Genomic DNA, 17,721 nt, shown 5'->3' on the forward strand with positions numbered 1-17,721 from the left:
TGATAGAATTGACAGTGTTCCCTCTGTTTACCTTTAAAAAGCCAAGAGAAATGACATGCCAACAATTGTTTGTGTTTGTATTCCTCAGAGGAGTACTGGGCATCCCTGCAGGAACCTGCATTTGTCAGGCTAGTCCAGATGTTTAAAAGAGCCGTCACTGCTCAGTTGCACTACTGGACTGAAAGCTCGGAGAACAACTACCACGTTAAGGCTCTCCTAGAAATACTGAAAAAGCTGCATAGGGTAAGGGTCTTTCAGATACTTACAGATACGATTTTTATTTTGCAGTAAAAAAGGTCCCTTGGTTTCAACTGGCCCAAATACTAAGCAAACTCGGGAAACATGTTTATATTGCTATTTTTAAATTTTTGTTTTCTGTGAGTTAAGTCATGTGTATCAAAGAGTGTATGTACTTATCTGTGTGCAGTTTGAAGAGAAGTAATTCATACACATTTTATTATTTTCCTTTTCCATGTTGCACTGGCTAAGCCTTCTTCTATAATGTTGAATAGAAGGGTTGGTGATGGTAGGTTCTTTACCTTGTTTGTGATTCTGTTTATTTATTTATTTATTTTAAATGTTTATTTATTTATTTGACAGAGTAAGAGAGCAGGAGCAGGGCGAGCAGCAGATGGAGAGGGAGAGGCAAGTTCCCCACGGAGCAGGGAGTCTGAACATGGGGCTTGATTCCAGGACTCTGGGATCATGACCTGAGCCAAAGGCAGACTCTTAACTGACTGAGCCACTCAGGTGCCCCTATTTATTTATTTTTAAAGATTTGATTTTATCATGAAGTAATCTCTACACCCAGTGTGGGGCTTGAACTCACAACCCCAAGATCAAGAATCACATGCTGCCCAGACTGAGCCAGCCAGGTGCCCCTTGTTTATGATTTTACTTTTTAAAAATCTTTATTTTTATTTAAATTCAGTTAACATACAGTATATTACTAGTTTCAGAGGTTGATGTTAGTGATTCATCAGTCTTACATAACACTCAAGTGTTCATTCCATCATATGCCCTCCTTAATGTCCATCACCCAGTTACCCCATTCCCCACCCCTCCCCCCTTCAGCAGCCCTCAGTTGTTTGTGATTGTATTTTTTTTATTTTTTAAGATTTTATTTTTTTATTTGACAGAGATCACAAGTAGGCAGAGAGGCAGGCAGAGAGAGAGGGGGAAGCAGGCTCCCTGCTGATCAGAGAGCCCAGTGCAGAGCTTGATCCCAGGACCCTGGGATCATGACCTGAGCTGACGGCCGAGGCTTTAACCCACTGAGCCACCCAGGTGCCCCTGTTTGTGATTTTAAAGGAAGAATTTGAATATCACTATTAAATAGGATGTTTACTGTAGAGTTTTTGAAAATAACCCTTATAGGTAAAGGTTGTTCCTAAATGTTAAACATTTTAAATCCACACAAATACTGACTCCCTCTTTTCCTGCTGAAATTTGAGTTATTTACATGTTTGACTTTCTCAGTCTTATCTTTCATGTCTCTTATCCATCTCTCTGTGTGAGTGCATCCCATTCTGAATGACTTCTTTAGCCATATTTTTCTGTCCATGAAATCTCTTTTTAGTGATTTTTGTCTGCTAATAAAACTGCCCTTTGGGTTTTCATTCCATGTATTATGTTTTCCACTTCCAGAAGTTCTGTTTCTTTGAAAATTTTTTTTGTTGGTCAATATTATGGTATCTTAGTCTTTTATTTTCAAGCTTTCCTTCTGCTTATTTAAATCCATATGCATTATACCTCTGGTATCTGAAGTCATTACAGGTCAGCTTTGCCCTCTTCCTTCTGCTGAATCTTCCTCATGTGTGCTTTCATTTTTGTGTTTAGTGACTTTGTGTGTGTGTAACACACACACACACACACATACATATTTTCCTTGGAACATTATCTTCTGGAATTCTTTGAGGGCTGTGTTTCTCCAGGAAGATTTTCTTGTACCAGGTTCTTGGGGACGCCACATCCGTTAGGTACTACGTTAAATTAAATTCTTGGCTTGAAGCTCTTCAGATCTCCATGTGTGGTCTGAATGTGGTGTGTGAATTTTCAGGAAAGTGCTTCTGTGATTGCAAATTCTGTAGGTGACTTTTTTTTCTGCAGCTTGGCACCATTTTAATTATCTGTGGTTTGCTTCCTGGAGTTGGTGTTAAGGTACGGTGGTGGACTGTTCATTTCTAGTTTACCCTCACTCTGATAGTTTAGCCCTTTTGGATGTCTGATTTATGAGATGGTTTTCTATCATTGGCCCCATAATTTGAACAGAATCTGGGTTTTGTCTCCTTTCCCCAAAGCCTCAAGCATTGCAAACTGAAGTTAAGTTCCCCAGGTTTGGTAAATACTCTGAAGGCAAATGCCACTTTCACCTCATTTTTGACCTGGTTATTTCATATCTACTTACAATATTGGTGTTGCATTAAAAATATCTGTTTACACTTCATCCTGTATTTCTGATTGTTTTCAGCAAATCAAGATACCTAATCTGCCAAACTGCTTTAAAAAAAGAGAATTCTGCCATACTGCTGAAATCAGTGGCCATCTCTGGCTACTTTTAAAGGTTTTGTACAAAAGAGAAAGACTAATAAAAAAAATAATTTGAGTTTTGAAAAATTGAGAAATTTACCAAAAAGTACAGGAAAGTATATTCTAATGAGCTTTTTCCACTTGCAAAAAAGGAATCCTGAGAAATACTGAAGCAGTTACAAAAATCCTCAAGAAATCCTGCTTTATCCTTTGACTCTTAACAGTGACATTAGATTATTTGTCAGGCTCCCTCCCCAACCTCAAGAGGGAGACCACAGGAAGCCACAAGGATAAAACACCCACTTTTTCCACAACTGGGGCTGTGCAAGGCTGAGATCAGCAGGTTCCAGGGGACCATATCATGGAGTTAAAACAGCTTCATGATGCTCTGGGTGGTGGTGCTGGAGGTTTGGATCATCTAGGGTCTAGGTCAGGGTTAATACAATATTCCAGGTGAATGGAAGCCAAGAGGGGCTTTTAGAGGATGTCTTGAGAGTGAGTCATTTAGGCGGGGACTGTGCCCATCAATGTCAAGTACCTACTGTCACTCAGGTCCAAAGCATGTAGTGTCATTATCAGTGTCTTCACTGACTGATGATTAGTGCTCTTGTAGGGTGTCCATGTGATACCCCTGGTCATCGGACGATGAAGACTGGAAGACACCCCCCCAGTTTAGGAGGGGGGATGTTCCACACATGCCCTATCAGAGGGAGATGTCTGTAAATGGTGTATTGTTAAGCTCTGAAGAACAGGACATGAGATATTGGGCCCCAGAGTACTTTGGATTTAGGCTGTGATTTTAGGTTGTGTTTTTCCTTGGACCTAAAATTCTTTAAAGCTTTTCTATGAATTAAAAGTAAGTACGAGTTTATCATCATATCATCAATTTCTGCTATTAAATTGTAGGTATTCTTTATGTTCCTGAAAATTTGGGCCTTGGCCAGTGGAGGAATTGGATAGAACTTTATTCTGGTCATTGAAAAAGAGTGTTTAATTTGCTGTTTATGCTGATAATCTAATCAATAGCCATAAAGCAGAATTGTCTTTATATATATAAAATTTTCTCATGGGCCTTATTTTATTAAAGGTAAACCAGGCTGTGTGTCAACTACCTGAAAATATTTTCAAAGTAAACGAGCTTACGCACTGGCTTGATTTTTATGGGGATGCATATAGAAGGTCTGCTTGGAAAATTAACTCCGTAAGTATAGTGTGCTTATTATCTATTTAGTAAAGATTCTATTTTTTAAAACTTATCTGTACACCCAGTGTGAGGGGTCAGACTCACAACCCATGAGATAAAGAGTTGCTTGCTCTACCAACTAAACCAGCCAGTCACCCCATTAGGGTATGTTCAGAGGCGGAATTGAGTTAATGTAGGTATTTGTGCTGTAACTCTATGCATGGGTTTCCAATCCTTGTAACCTGCAAAATTGCTCAGAAGAAATAACAGGGCTTACAGGGAAAGCAAGATAGTCCCCTCAAAACCAATGCAGTTTTGTAGCCAGAGCCCTCATAGAAAAGTGGTTACTACCTTAGATCACTTGGATCAACCGGGTAAGCAGCTCTTGGAGAGCGCCATGAGAATATGAAAGTGCACCAAACAAAAGGGTAGAAATGTCCTCACACTCTAATGAGAGGATTGATGGTACTGAGATGGCGCAGATGGGAGTGGGGCTTTCTTAGGTGGGCTTACAAGGCAGCATGACTCACCAGGAGCCAGCAAGCAGAATGGGGCTGCAACTTTGGTGGTGGTGGCTCTGGGTGTGTCCTTTTTTTATTTTCTGAAATTGAAGCTGAAGGGCTGTTGCTGCCAGTTCAGCAGCTGACCTGAGTTTTTTTCCTTCTCTCTGAATGTTGGAATTCTGCCCCTAGCACATTGACCCTTAAGTGGCAGAAGTCAAGTACGAGCTCAGCACCTATCCACATTATATCATTCACCTATCTTCCTGAGTGCATCTGAACTAAGTTACATTTTGAAAGCGCACATTGCTGCAGAACAAACTCTTTGGGAAAGTGTCTAGAGTTTACAATTGATTGCTAAGTTAAATGAGCACTGAAAAATACTAGCTCAATTTTTATTTATTTATTTTTAGGTACTAGGTTTACATATCTCTCATTGATACACACAAAACATTTTCTTAGAATTTTAGGTATCTAAGTACTACGGACGGGCAATTTGGATTGCTTCTGCTAGAAGAACTGAGACCTTAAACTAAGTATCAGGGATTTTAGGCTGTGAGTTAAGGTGTAAGATTTCTCTGTTCTTTCATTTGTCAGAATTCTTGCCATTTCCATTTTTAGAGCACTTCAGTAGACACTCAGTATCCTGTCATATTCAGTCATTTTCCATTTATCTTCAATATTCTGTCGAAAATCAAACTACTGTATGCAGATTCACTTTTAAAAATACAGGTATGTATGCCTATTTCTTTGTCTTCATTAACAAATCAGATGATAAATGCCTTCTTAAGTACACAATATTTTGGGGGTTGATAACATTGAAAACAATGGTTATAACATTCATGGAGCTTAGACTACCAAAGGTGGCAAGAAAGACTGTCGTAATTTGGATTGGCCTGGCTTTGAGGCACATTAGGGCCTCAGCAGTGGAAGAGAGAGCAGAATGGACAGCTCCCCTAGCTTGTGGGGCTTTTGCCTTGAGGTTGGGCCCTGTATACAGGTCTTCTGTACAGCACCAAAAGAGGCAAGGTAGACTTGGGCTTGGTTGGGATTAGCAAACCCATATTTAAGGAGCCCAGTCTAATTAAAAAACAGAGCAGTGGGAATAGAGGGGACAGAGGACTCTTGAAATGTGGACACACACAGATGGCTGGTAGTCTAATGGTGCCATGATCAGGGTTTGTCAGAAGTGTCCTCTTTTCAGTGAACTGTCATCAGGTGAGTTAGTTCTGTTTGTCAACATATCCAAAAAATGATTTTGAACTTAAAACTGAACTATCAAAAATGCCTCCAGAAATGAAAGCGCCCAAGAGTGTCTGCTTTTGTTATTGCTTTTATATATGCATCTGGATATGTATATGTGTGAATCATATTCAAATATAGGTCATAACATTGGATACTTACACATAATGCAGTTAACCACTATAAAACAAAATGGGAAATTGATTTATAAATATGACCATTGATGAAATATTTAACAAAGGAAGAATGAAAGGAAAAAAGATACAAGAACTTTATTTTCCTTCAACTCTTACAACTCCTCTCCTAATTTTTAGCAGGCCTCCAGTGATAATTTTATGGACCTAGTATTTGATTGTTCATTGTGCTGAGAGCCTTAGACTTGAATTGCCGTTTGGTCAGATAGACTGTGTGTGTGCACGCGTGTGCATCTGTCTTTCTGTCTCATATATAACTTTTTAGATTATCTGTGCCCTAAAATCTCTCATTGGGTTTTTCTCCTAGCGTAGGATATCTTTAGAGGGGTCTTATTCCTGAAGTTTCCTGCAGCATGCTTTCTTTCTGAACTTCTTTGCCAAATGAGGAGGTTATGTTCAGCACACTGCTTTAGTGTTTGCTAATCATTCTCTTAACCTAATGATGGCAGTTAGCTTTGGTAGCTGAAGTATTAATAATTGTTGCCAGATAAAGTGGACCAGTGGAGGCCACACCCGGTCACTTTCCTGCTTACACTGGTTGGCTCCACAAAATTTTTCATCCTCCAGGTGTTTCTTCGGCTCACAGAGGGTGAATGCTGAATGTATGGCTTCTCTCCAGTGGCTTATGTAAATAAGGCTCTGTTCATGAATGTTCGTGACAAGCACTCACAATAAATTGAACCAAATTCCCACTTAGAGCAAATGGTGAAATGAGTGAAACATTTCTGTTTTCCTAGGAGAAGAAATTTAGAGCATATATCCAGTTGGCTGGAATTGTGGAACAAGGAGGGTCTGAATTAGCTTTGCTGCCCACTTTGAATCTAACAGTCAGAAGGAGTCACCTGATTGAAGATGTTTTGAGTCACCTGAATCAGTTTGAGAATGAAGATCTGAGGAGAGAGTTAATGGTAAAGTGTAATTCTCAATATTTTTGCTGCTGAGAGAAGGAAAACATAAAAGGATGGACAGTAGGTCTTGCAGAGAAGAAAGAATCTCTCTTTGCCGTGGAGTATTTCCCCGATTCCCCATGTAGCTGTGAATTGCTGGGAATAGCTGCAGGCACTTGGTTGCCCTCGGGCTGAGGAGCAGCGGTTGAAAGGATTGTCCTCCCCCAGCCTGGGCAGCTAAAAATTCCAGAACTACCCGTAAGAGGTCCAGTCCCTCCTGAGGCCTGACCCAGCCTAGCTAGTCACCCCCTGGGGAGGGTTCCAGTGAGATGAGGTTGACACAGAGATTGGAGGATTTGTTTCTGCTCTCATACATGTACCCAAATTGCTTTGTGGAAAAGAGAACTTCCTCTGTATTAACTGTAGTTTTTTGAGGGTATTATTGTAGAAAGCCCCATGTTCTGAACGTAAATAATCTCTGGTTTAGTTATTCTATAACTTGTCTTACTAGTAGATATTGGACACAGGACAGTAATAATATCTAGTGAGTCTGGTGAACATTTTCCTTGTGCCAAGAACACTGTGAATGCTTCACAGATATTTATGTAACCCTTTCAGTGACACTGCATGGAAAGTTCTGTTTTTCCTTTGTTTTGCTGATGTGGAAAATGAGGTACAGAACGATTAGGTGACTTACCCAAGGGCAATCCAGCTGAGAAGTATCAGAGCCAGGATTTGGGCCCAACTGTTAGGCCTCAGACTTTCCACTTAATCCCGACAAAGATTTGCCTGATGATATTTATTAGAATGTCTTGATAGACCTTAGTTTATCACTTGTCCTACTCAGATTAAAGAATGACTTGACTCAAGTTCAAGACACTATTTTAAAAGTATGTGTTCTGGGGTTTGCGGTTAGAGGTAGCATTGCCACATATTTTTTGCATATAGGTAGTTTTTAAAAATCTAACAAACTCATTATGTGAATCTTAACCTGTGATGGCAAGCCAGCCCACTGAGTTATTTTAGTTCCACTTTTATAGTTCATTCATCCCTTTTGAACATTTAGGTAACATTTGATGAGCAGCCACCATTTTCCAGACTGTGAGAGGCGTTTTGCATATGTTTCTCTGTTTAATCTTTCTGATAATCTCGTGAGAAAACTGAGGCTCTGTGAGATGAAGAACCTTGCCCATAGGAAGGGACAGAGTAAGGATTTGACAACTTAGATTTTATTTATTTGTTTTTTTAGAGAGACGGGACAAAGGGAAAGGGAAAGGGAAAGGGAGAGACTCCCAAGCAGACTCCACACTGAGGAGGGAGCCCAACACAGGGCTTGATCCCAGGACCCTGAGATCATGATCTGAGCTGAAACCAAGAGTTGGACACTTAACTGACTGAGCTACCCAGGTGCCCCAATACCTTGTCTTCTAAAGATTTTGAATAATTTACTGAGGTTTGAAACTTGCATCTCTAGAAAATAGAAAAGGCATCCATCCATTTAAAGCAGTCAAAGGAGCTTTTGGGGAAGTGCCATGGAACATCCTGAAGGAAACGTTGAGCAGGCCTTTGAACAGGAGTGTGTGTCAGCAGAGAGAAGGTAGAGTGGAGGGGAAGGATAAATGGCTGCAGGTGGTAGGTGAAGTTTAAAGAGAAATTGAGCATCCAGGGAAAGCGGAAAAGTGGAACTAGCACAGAACTGCAAGAATTTCTGGTATTAAAGCAGCAGGAAAAAGAAGAGAGAAATAAAAAACCTAATTAATGCTTCATAAGAGAAAGTAAGGGAGAAAACTGTGTGAAGAAAGAAGAGGGGATCGGAAGTGTAAAATGAGCTCATGAAATCGGAGAGGAGACTTGAGAACGGTCCTCGGAATTCAGTGGTTCACAGGTTCTTGGTCCTCTTGAAGAGAGCACTTAAGTAGGGAAATACTTTTGGAAGTTGGTGTACCTGATTCTTCAGAATTTGGTGACCTAGAGTAGAAGCCAGTATTACCTGTATGAGACAGTGGTGTTAAGATTTTCTTCTTTTAAGAGTACAACACATTTGTACACTAAAGTGAGGGATTCTGAGAAGGAAGGGCAGGAATGAGTGAGTATTTGAAGGAGCAAAGATCGGTTATGGTAGAATCATCCTAAGTAGGGATTGGTGTCCCTGGGTGCCTTCTCAAGGAGTAAACAACAAAGCCAGTACGTAACTTGTGTGTGCTCTGGTTTTTCAGCCTTTGAAAATCCAACTATTATTTATTTCTTTATATTTATTTTCATTTAACTTAACATTCCTTATTATATAATAATGATGCCAATTGAGGTCAGCTTGGTAGCTGAAGACATCAGGCTCTGAGACTTGACAGATACAGGATTAAATCTAGGCTGCACTCCTTAGCTGTGTGTGACCTTGGGAAGTTAATATTTAAGTTTTTTTTTTTTTTAAGATTTTATTCATTTGACAGGCAGAGATCACACGTAGGCAGAGAGGCAGACAGAGAGGAAGGGAAGCAGGCTCCCTGCTGAGCAGAGAGCCCGACGCAGGGCTTGATTCCAGGACCCTGGGATCATGACCTGAGCCGAAGGCAGAGGCTTTAACCCACTGAGCCACCCAGGTGCCCCAGTATTTAAATTCTTGAAGCTCATTGCCTCATAGAATTATTGTGAAGATTAAATGAGTAAGATACTTAGTGCTTACCAAATACTTGGGTCCATAAATAATGTTCACTCTTATGATTATTAAATGAGTCAGTGCATAGCAGTACAGAGCCCTGGAAGTGATACATTATTTGCTGTGTTTCTTCAGGTTTCATTTAGTGGAGAAATTGGACATGACTCTGGAGGAGTCAAGGTAGAGTTTTTCCACTGTCTGTTTGAGGAGATGACCCGGCCAGAATATGGGATGTTCATGTATCCCGAGGAGGCTTCCTACATGTGGTTTCCTGTCAGGGTAAGTCCTCTCCTTTTTGCTTACAGTTATCAACACAGAAAAGGCATGTCATACACCATTGGAAATTAGGTTGTCTAGACAGTTTCATTTTAGGAGAGGAGTTATTGATACATATAATTACAGAAATAGCCTTCAGTTTTAATAAGGTGATTATTTTCTTTAAAATGGAGTCCCTTTTCCCTGTGTTCTCAGTTCTGCCCACACAGGAAAATTTAAGCAGTGTATGTTTTTGACCAGTTATAGAATGTTTGGATAAAGAGGAACCCTTCCTTGCCCAGGTGCCCATTTTTTTGTTCAGTTCTATTTTTCTGTGAATTTGAAAATTTCTTTTCAAATTTTCATTTGAAAGCATGAAAAGAAAGTGAAAACTTTAGTTTATGAGGGTTTGCTGAGCCTAATGTTCTATTAGCGTTCCTGTGGCAGAGATTTAACTTGATTTACTGACTGCACATAAACCCTAAATATTCTTATCACAAACTTTACTTTTTTTTTTTTAAAGATTTTGTTTATTGAGAGTGTGTGAGCCAACGGGGGGAGGGGCAGAAGGAGACAGAGAATCTCAGGTAGACTTCCCACTGAGAGTGGAACCTCACGAGAGGCTCCATCTCACTACCCTGACTGAGATCATGACCTGAGCAGAATCGAGAGTCAGAGGCTTAACTGACTGAGCCACCCAGAGGCCCTGCAACCTTTTTGATTTTAATTTGCGATTTGACTTTGTGAAAGGGAGAAAAGGTTTAGCTAATATGAATATTCCATTTTACTTGTAAAAATTAAAAGACATTAAATTTGTTTTCTCTTTTCAGCCTAAATTTGAGAAGAAGAGATATTTCTTCTTTGGGGTTCTTTGTGGACTTTCCCTATTCAATTTCAATGTTGCCAACATCCCTTTCCCACTGGCCCTGTTTAAGAAACTTTTGAACCAAACACCATCATTGGAAGACTTAAAAGAACTGAGTCCTGTTTTGGGAAAGTAAGTAACATAGTTCTTTTTCTAGAACTCTACATAATACTTATTTAGATATAGGTAGACCTTGTTTCATAACCTTGTGCTTCATAGATAGTAGTGTTTTTTACAGGGGTGCCTGGGTGGCTCAGTGGGTTAAGCCTCTGCCTTCGGTTCAGGTCATGATCTCAGGGTCCTGGGATCGAGTCCCGCATCGGGCTGTCTGTTCAGTGGGGAACCTGCTTCCCCCTCCCCCTCTGCCTGCCTCTCTGCCTACTTGTGATCTCTCTCTCCCTGTCAAATTAAAAAAAAATAGTTTTTTTTAATAGATCAAAGGTTTGTGGCAACCCTGTGTTAAGCAAGCCATTTTTCCAATAGCATTTGCTCACTTAGGGTCTCTCTGTCACATTTATTACATAAATTACACTTGTGCTAATTGTCACAGTATTCCAAATGTTCCCATTACTATTCTGTTTGGTATGGTGATCTGTGATCAGTGATTACAACTTGCTGAGAGCTTAGAGGATGGTGAGCATTTAAGTATTTTTATTTTTATTTTATTATTATTTTTTATTATGGTAGTCACCATACAGTACATCTTTAGTTTTTGATATAGTATTCCAAGATTCATTGTTTATGTATAACACCCAGTGCTCCATGCAGTATATGCCCTCCTTAATATCTACCACCAGGCTTACGACCCCCCGCCTCAAAACCCTCAGTCTGTTTCTCGGAGTCCATAGTTTCTCATGGTTCATATCCCCCTCCAATTTCCCCCTCTTCATTTTTCCTTTCCTTTTAATGTCCTCTGTGCTATTCCTTATGTTCCACAAGTAAGTGAAACTATTTGATGATTGAACATTAAAGTATTTTTAAATTAATGTATGCACATTTTTAAGACATAATGCTGTTACACACTTACTATAGTATGGTGTGAACATAACTTTTAAATGCACTGGGAAACCAAGTAATTATTTTGACTTGTTTCTGCTTGGATAATTGCTTTATTGCAGTATCTGGAATCAGACCTGCAGTAACTCCAAGGTATGCCTGTAAATAAACACACCTCCCCACCCAAAAGCATTTTCATGTTCAACAGCAACATTCTAGGTACCTTAGGTCAAGTATTATTTTGGGAAGAACTGTTAGATAATAATTTAACTTTTCAAATTAAGAGGAGTTGATTTCCCCTATGATTGGTCCTTAGTGCTTATATTAATCTTTGAACCTTGTGTAGAAACAGTCATGGGCAGAGCACAAGTTATACCCTGGTGTGAATTTGCAAGTGACGTTTGTTTTAAATCTTGTTTCTTATCCTCACCTTTAAAGTGAAAACTTACTTCTAAGTTAAAAAGCCAAGCCACCACCTCACAAAAAATACTGGTAATAGAAAGGGATGATATTCCTGCTGTATAAGTGGTCCTCAACATCCATAAGAAAAACGGACAAATATAAAGGAAGTTAAACCACAAAGGAGTAACAGAATGGCTTCACCTCCCCAGTGCTCATGGAATGCAGATGAAAATCAGAGGCCAATCTGCTGCCCATTTACAGTGGTTGGAAATACTGATGCTATATGGTGTTTTCCAGGGTTTGGGGAAAGGTTTGCTCTAATTTCAGGGGTTGGTAGTGGACGTATGAGTTGGTGATTCCTTTTCAGAGAACAGTGTGATAGTACTTACCTGAATCAAAAATGTATTTGCCACTTTAGCCTAGCAGTTTTGTCTCCAGACATTTAATTTCAGAAATAATACAATCGTGTAAGGCTGTTTCCATATTAATGTATATTGCATTACATCGTTCATAATCTGTGGAATACCTACATGTTCTTTAATAAGGGAATTATTTATTTTTGGTATATTTATGCAATGAAATCCTATGTAGATTTTTAAAAGAATGAGAATGGTAGTATTATTTATTTATTTTTTTTAAACTGAGCAGGTCAGTGGGGGAGAGGGAGCATCTCAAGCAAGCTCCTGCAGGGCTCAGTCTCTGACCCTGAGATCATGACCTAAGCTAAAATCAAGAGTCAGATGCTTAACAGACTGAGCCATCTAGGCGCCCTGATCCTATTATTATTATCCCCACTTCACAGCTGAGGAAACAAACACAGACAGTTTGGGTAACTTGTCTGAGACCCCATAGTGACAGAACCATGAATTGAACACAGTCTGGCTCCAGCGTCCAAGTATTAATCATTATTACTAATTATACTAATAAGATAAGGAAAAACATCAAAAGCACAAGATTTGGCAAGGAGGAGATATGTTGTTTTTTACTGAAACAATGAAAATGACCTAAATAATGCTTATGCCTAAGAAGACTTAATACACATCAACTTAATAAATGTAAAGATCATTAAATCTGTATCAGTGTTCCTCATGCTTTTAGGTCTTCAGAATCTTTAGAAGGCTGTATTAATTGAGGACAGTACAGTAGCAATAGCCCCTTTTGTCTTGGCGGAAGTTCTCTGTCCCCCAGAACTGCACGTGCCCTGCAGCCCTCTCCCCTAGTACGGTGTGGGTGCAGGTTTTCAATGGAAGAAAAGTGAGAGTTCAGACACTGATCCAGGCGCCTGTGGAAGTTGCTGGAAGTAGTATACTGGATTAATGGGAACAGGACTGTCGTTTCATGCATATGGGAAAAAATGATTGTTGATGCCTTATGGCGTATGCAGAAATCAGGTTCATGTGGATGAAGGACTTAAATAGTAAAGCAAAAATGTTGGAAGTATGGACAAATATCTTCCTTGCTTTTGCAGTCTTTTTTTTTTTTTTTAAAGATTTTATTTATTTATTTGACAGAGATCATAAGTAGGCAGAGAGGCAGAGAGAGAGAGAGAGGAAGGGAAGCAGGTTCCCCGCTGAGCAGAGAGCCTGATGCGGGGCTCGATCCTAAGACCCTGAGATCATGACCTGAGCCGAAGGCAGAGGCTTTAACCCACTGAGCAGTCTTAAGCAAGACATCAAAATTACCAATATTGAAGGAAAGATGATAAGTTTAACTGCAGTAAGATTAAAGAATTTATCTGTTCTTCATGAGCTACCTTAACAAAAGGGGGACAATGCTTCTCAAACTGTTACTTGTGACATATTTTGGGGGTGGTAGAAAAATGGGATAGGGGAGGTATCCATACAGGTAGGTGTAAGATACTAGCAATGTTTGAAGAGGCAGGTTCCTAAGTATTCTTTGTAAAAACACCCCTAAATTAGCACATAAGCCATACATGGACAGATAATGACAAGAGTATCATGTGCCAGTTCCCATCACTCCCTCTCCTCACTTCCCCCCTGCCAAAACCTACAGTGAATAATATATGGTCTGTTTTTCACAATTCTGTAATAAAAAATCCAGGGGGAGGGGATAGTCAGCTTGGATTCCACCTTCCAGAGGCCTTCCCCGGTGACACATCCCTTTAGCAAGAGTTAACCAAGGCTGTATGTGGACACTTACAGAGTTTCTGCACACAGCTCACTGTGCTGTGGGGAGGCTTCCATCTGCATAGCTTACCTACGAGTCTCAGTGTATTGACAGTAATGTCTCAGCTTTACATCCCTTATTGCTGCCTCATTGGGTGCTTGATAGATGTTATGGAATGACTACATGAGAGAATGAGCAAATGAAATGAGACATAGGACTTTATTATTATTTAAGATTTTATTTATTTATTTGACAGAGATCACAACTAGGCAGTGAGGCAGGCAGAGAGAGAGGAGGAAGCAGGCTCCCCACTGAGCAGAGAGCCTGATGCGGGGCTCGATCCCAGGACCCAGATCATGACCTGAGCCGAAGGCAGAGGCTTTAACCCACTGAGCCACCCAGGCACCCCAGGACTTTAAAAATATAAATGAAGTACCATAGGACAACAGAGGGTGGAGATATAAAAACACTGGCTGCTCTCCATGTTGATGTAACCTGTATTCTCACAAATGTCTTGAAACAGTTAAGGTAGTTGATTGTCATATCTGTCTTAAGCTTGATGATATTGGGACAGTAGATACAGAGAAGGTGCTTTGCCCTTCTCATTCCTCGAAATTCCTAAGTGATACCAGACATTTAAAAGGAGATTATTGTTCTGTAGGTACAGTTCAAAAGCTTAAATAAAGGTAACGCTGATTTGAATGAGTTTCAGTAGCAGATACGTTATCAGTCCTTTTCTGTAGAAACCTATAATCACTGAGTAAAGGAAGGTAGGAAAAAGGGAAGAGAGCTTGCAGAATTGCAAATACTCATGAACTTCACACATGTCGATGAGGGCTGGCTATCAGTACACAGAGAAATGGGCATTGTTAACTAGTGACCGGACCTCCCACCTTCAGAATAGTCCTGCATTTGACATTTATTTAGATGATGTGTCCAGTGATCATAGTTACTGACTTTTAAAAAATAAAATTATTTATTCTTTAGGAGTTTGCAAACGCTTCTGGATGATGAAGGTGATGACTTTGGAGAAGTATTTTGTATCTATTTTAATGTGAGTAATGATAATAACCAGATTACAGATCAGTTTTAATCATATTAATCCTTTACATGTTTAGATTCTAGACATATCACTCTTTAATAAAAGGACAAACTTCTGAATTAATGCAAAAGTTTTTTTTTTTCTTCACTTTTTATGAGCTGGGCCTATCAGTTAGATTTTTCTATGTGACGACACCTAAACATGGTGGCTTAAACACAATTCATTGAGTTTTTGGCCTGAATTGACTTGCCTGGGCTGAATGATTTACACCTGCCTTGCTCATATACCCAGTTGTTGGCTGGGTTATGGAATGTGGGCTGTAACAGCTTTTTTGTTCTAGGGGGTCTCTTGTGTTCCAGTAGGCTTGTCTTTATAGAACTGTCACGGGATTACAAAGAGTGGGAAGAGATGGCAAGCCTCAACATACAAGCTTCTTTTTAAGCTTTTACTTACAGCAGATCCTATTGACCAGAGTAGCTCACATGGCCACAGCCATATGCAAGGCTGAAGAACTGAAGTCGTCCTCTTGATGGGGAGTGGGGGCGGCGCAGGTGCTGGGGGGAGCGCACAGCTATTGGAAAGTCATACTGCACGGGGGCTTGAATACCAGGCTCGGAAGAAGTTGTGACCGTTTTTGCAAATCTACCATACTATGTCTAACTATATAAAGTGACTACTGAAATGTGGCATTTGTCCAATTTTTTCAGTATGATAATTCAAGTTTTGTAAAAATTAATTTTTCATTCTGCATGATAAGATAGTAACTTTTTACATGCACATTCCTTGTTTGTATGACAGAAATGCGTACTTTCATAAGATCTTGAGAAAAAAGGTATGCTTTAAGGTATTTTTGTTGATAATTGCTTCACATTGTTTTGGAGACACTATCTGAGTTTATTTGTGGTTACAGGTGCATTGGGACAAAAATGATACAGACTTAATTCCTAATGGAAGTTGTGTCATTGTTGACCAGACCAACAAGTACGTACAGAGAAGTGAAATATTTGTTTTGTTTATACACTGTTTATTTCACTAGGCTCTAAAAATGTATTAGAGTTCTTACCAATTAATCATTTTTTAATAAGACAGCAAGGTGGTGTATATTGTCTGTATGTGTGTGTCTCCTGGAGTTTATATTCTGGTGGGAAGAAAACAGCTTTCGCAGAGAGGCCTTCCCTTATCATCCTGTCTAGGTTTATACCACTAACTTCTGTCTCTATCTCCTTGCCTGTTGCACTTTTTCTTTTCATATCACCCATTACATACCTTTAGGAATGCTGCTTGCCTGTATTTCCCCCACTGCAGTGAGCTGCGTGATGGCAAGGACTAGTCATGTTCATCATGGTGCATCTATTACCTAGAAGAGTCAACTGGTCTGTGGCAGGCACTTGGTATTTATAATGTTACTCCATGGTACTGTGGTGTCTTGAGTTCTCAGCCCCTTACAGGATTCTGTTTTAAAGCCACAGTGTGGGATGAGAGAACATTCCACCGATAGTTGGTCAGAGTGGCAGAGAGATACCACCAGATGTGCATTCTGGTGTAAGCCAGCTATTTTTGTTCCATCTTTTTATCTTTATTTTTAAAAAAGAACTTCGAAGTCTGACATACAGAGAAGTATACAAATAAGTATACAGATCAAGAAATAGAACATTTCCAGCTCTGTAGTATATTTTATGAATATTCTAATTGACCTGTATTATCACTGATAGACATACTGAGGTTCTCTGCCTCTTCACAACTACTTTTAGCCTAGTCTCTTTCCCTGAATCAGCAAATGGCCCAGAGGGAAAAACTGCAAGTAAAATGCTGGGCTCACTTTGCAGGGCTTCCCCTCTCTCTTAGTAGTTCAGAGGCCTCTTGCATCTTAGGTTTGGAAGCCTAGAGCTAGATGTGTTTTTGTATATTCTCTGGCTTTTTCTAGTTCTTCTCGTTGGGAGTATTTGGGGTATGCTATCCCATCATAGCTAGATGTAGAAATCCCTTCTGTATTTGTGCTTAACCACAAATACTAATATTAACTACTGTCATACATTCAGTATGGAAGACCATAAAATAAAACGGGAAATTTCTCCCATCTCCCAAGCCTGTTTCCCAGAGCACTATCATCAGGTCAGGTTTTACACTTCCACACTTTCTCTATTCTAATCTGTGTCCTTTCTTTTAACTGTGTGACAAGAAACTTCTTTTCTTTACTAAAATGTCCTAAGAATCCGCCCTGAGAGTTGTATGACGATTAAGTTAGATAATATATGAAAAATAGCCAAGTGCGTATGGGAAGCACTGAATTGTTAGGTGTTTTAGTTCTCGTTTTATTTTTGCCTTTCTGCCCACCTTCCCTGCCCCCTGCCAGTTTCCTTCAGGGTACTGCAGAAAGCTGAAATAATTTTTTGTTTCATTAAAGGAGAGACTATGTTTCTAAGTACGTCAATTACATCTTCAACATCTCTGTGAAGGCACTTTATGAAGAATTCCAAAGAGGATTTTACAGTGTGTGTGACAAGGATATTATTGAGTTTTTCCATCCGGAAGAACTAAAGGATGTGATTATTGGAAATACAGATTATGACTGGGAAACCTTTGAGAAGGTATATCGTAAAGGCCTAGAAGTTTGAATTTGAATTTCTTGTTTATTATTTCCTGAATATGGTTTTTTTGTGTGTATTTTTTTTCCTAGAATGCACATTATGAAGAGGGATATGATAATTCACATCCCACCATAGTGATGTTTTGGAAGGCTTTACACAAATTGACTTTGGAGGAAAAGAAAAAGTTCCTTGGTAGGTATTCTATCAGGAGTGATCTAGAATCTTAGGTCTTTCTTATGGGATACCTAAACCTTGTTT

At 39.6% G+C, this 17,721-nt stretch overlaps 1 protein-coding gene across 1 annotated transcript in view; it reads left to right on the plus strand.

Moving 5' to 3' along the window:
* HERC5 (HECT and RLD domain containing E3 ubiquitin protein ligase 5) overlaps window positions 1-17,721 on the plus strand; it is a gene marked incomplete at its 5' end in the record, with an annotated part of 41,165 nt that overhangs the window by 22,194 nt on the left and 1,250 nt on the right. The window contains 10 exons of the mRNA XM_080796801.1: window positions 89-243; window positions 3,617-3,730; window positions 4,834-4,944; window positions 6,386-6,556; window positions 9,324-9,467; window positions 10,274-10,440; window positions 14,821-14,887; window positions 15,786-15,856; window positions 17,280-17,463; window positions 17,553-17,655. Of these exons, the coding sequence (XP_080652927.1) occupies window positions 89-243; window positions 3,617-3,730; window positions 4,834-4,944; window positions 6,386-6,556; window positions 9,324-9,467; window positions 10,274-10,440; window positions 14,821-14,887; window positions 15,786-15,856; window positions 17,280-17,463; window positions 17,553-17,655 (1,287 nt within the window). The remainder of the gene's footprint in view (window positions 1-88; window positions 244-3,616; window positions 3,731-4,833; window positions 4,945-6,385; window positions 6,557-9,323; window positions 9,468-10,273; window positions 10,441-14,820; window positions 14,888-15,785; window positions 15,857-17,279; window positions 17,464-17,552; window positions 17,656-17,721) is intronic.

The sequence above is a fragment of the Martes martes genome (assembly GCF_963455335.1).
Source record: "Martes martes genome assembly, chromosome: 2".
In the NCBI taxonomy this organism is placed as follows: Eukaryota; Metazoa; Chordata; class Mammalia; order Carnivora; family Mustelidae; genus Martes; species Martes martes.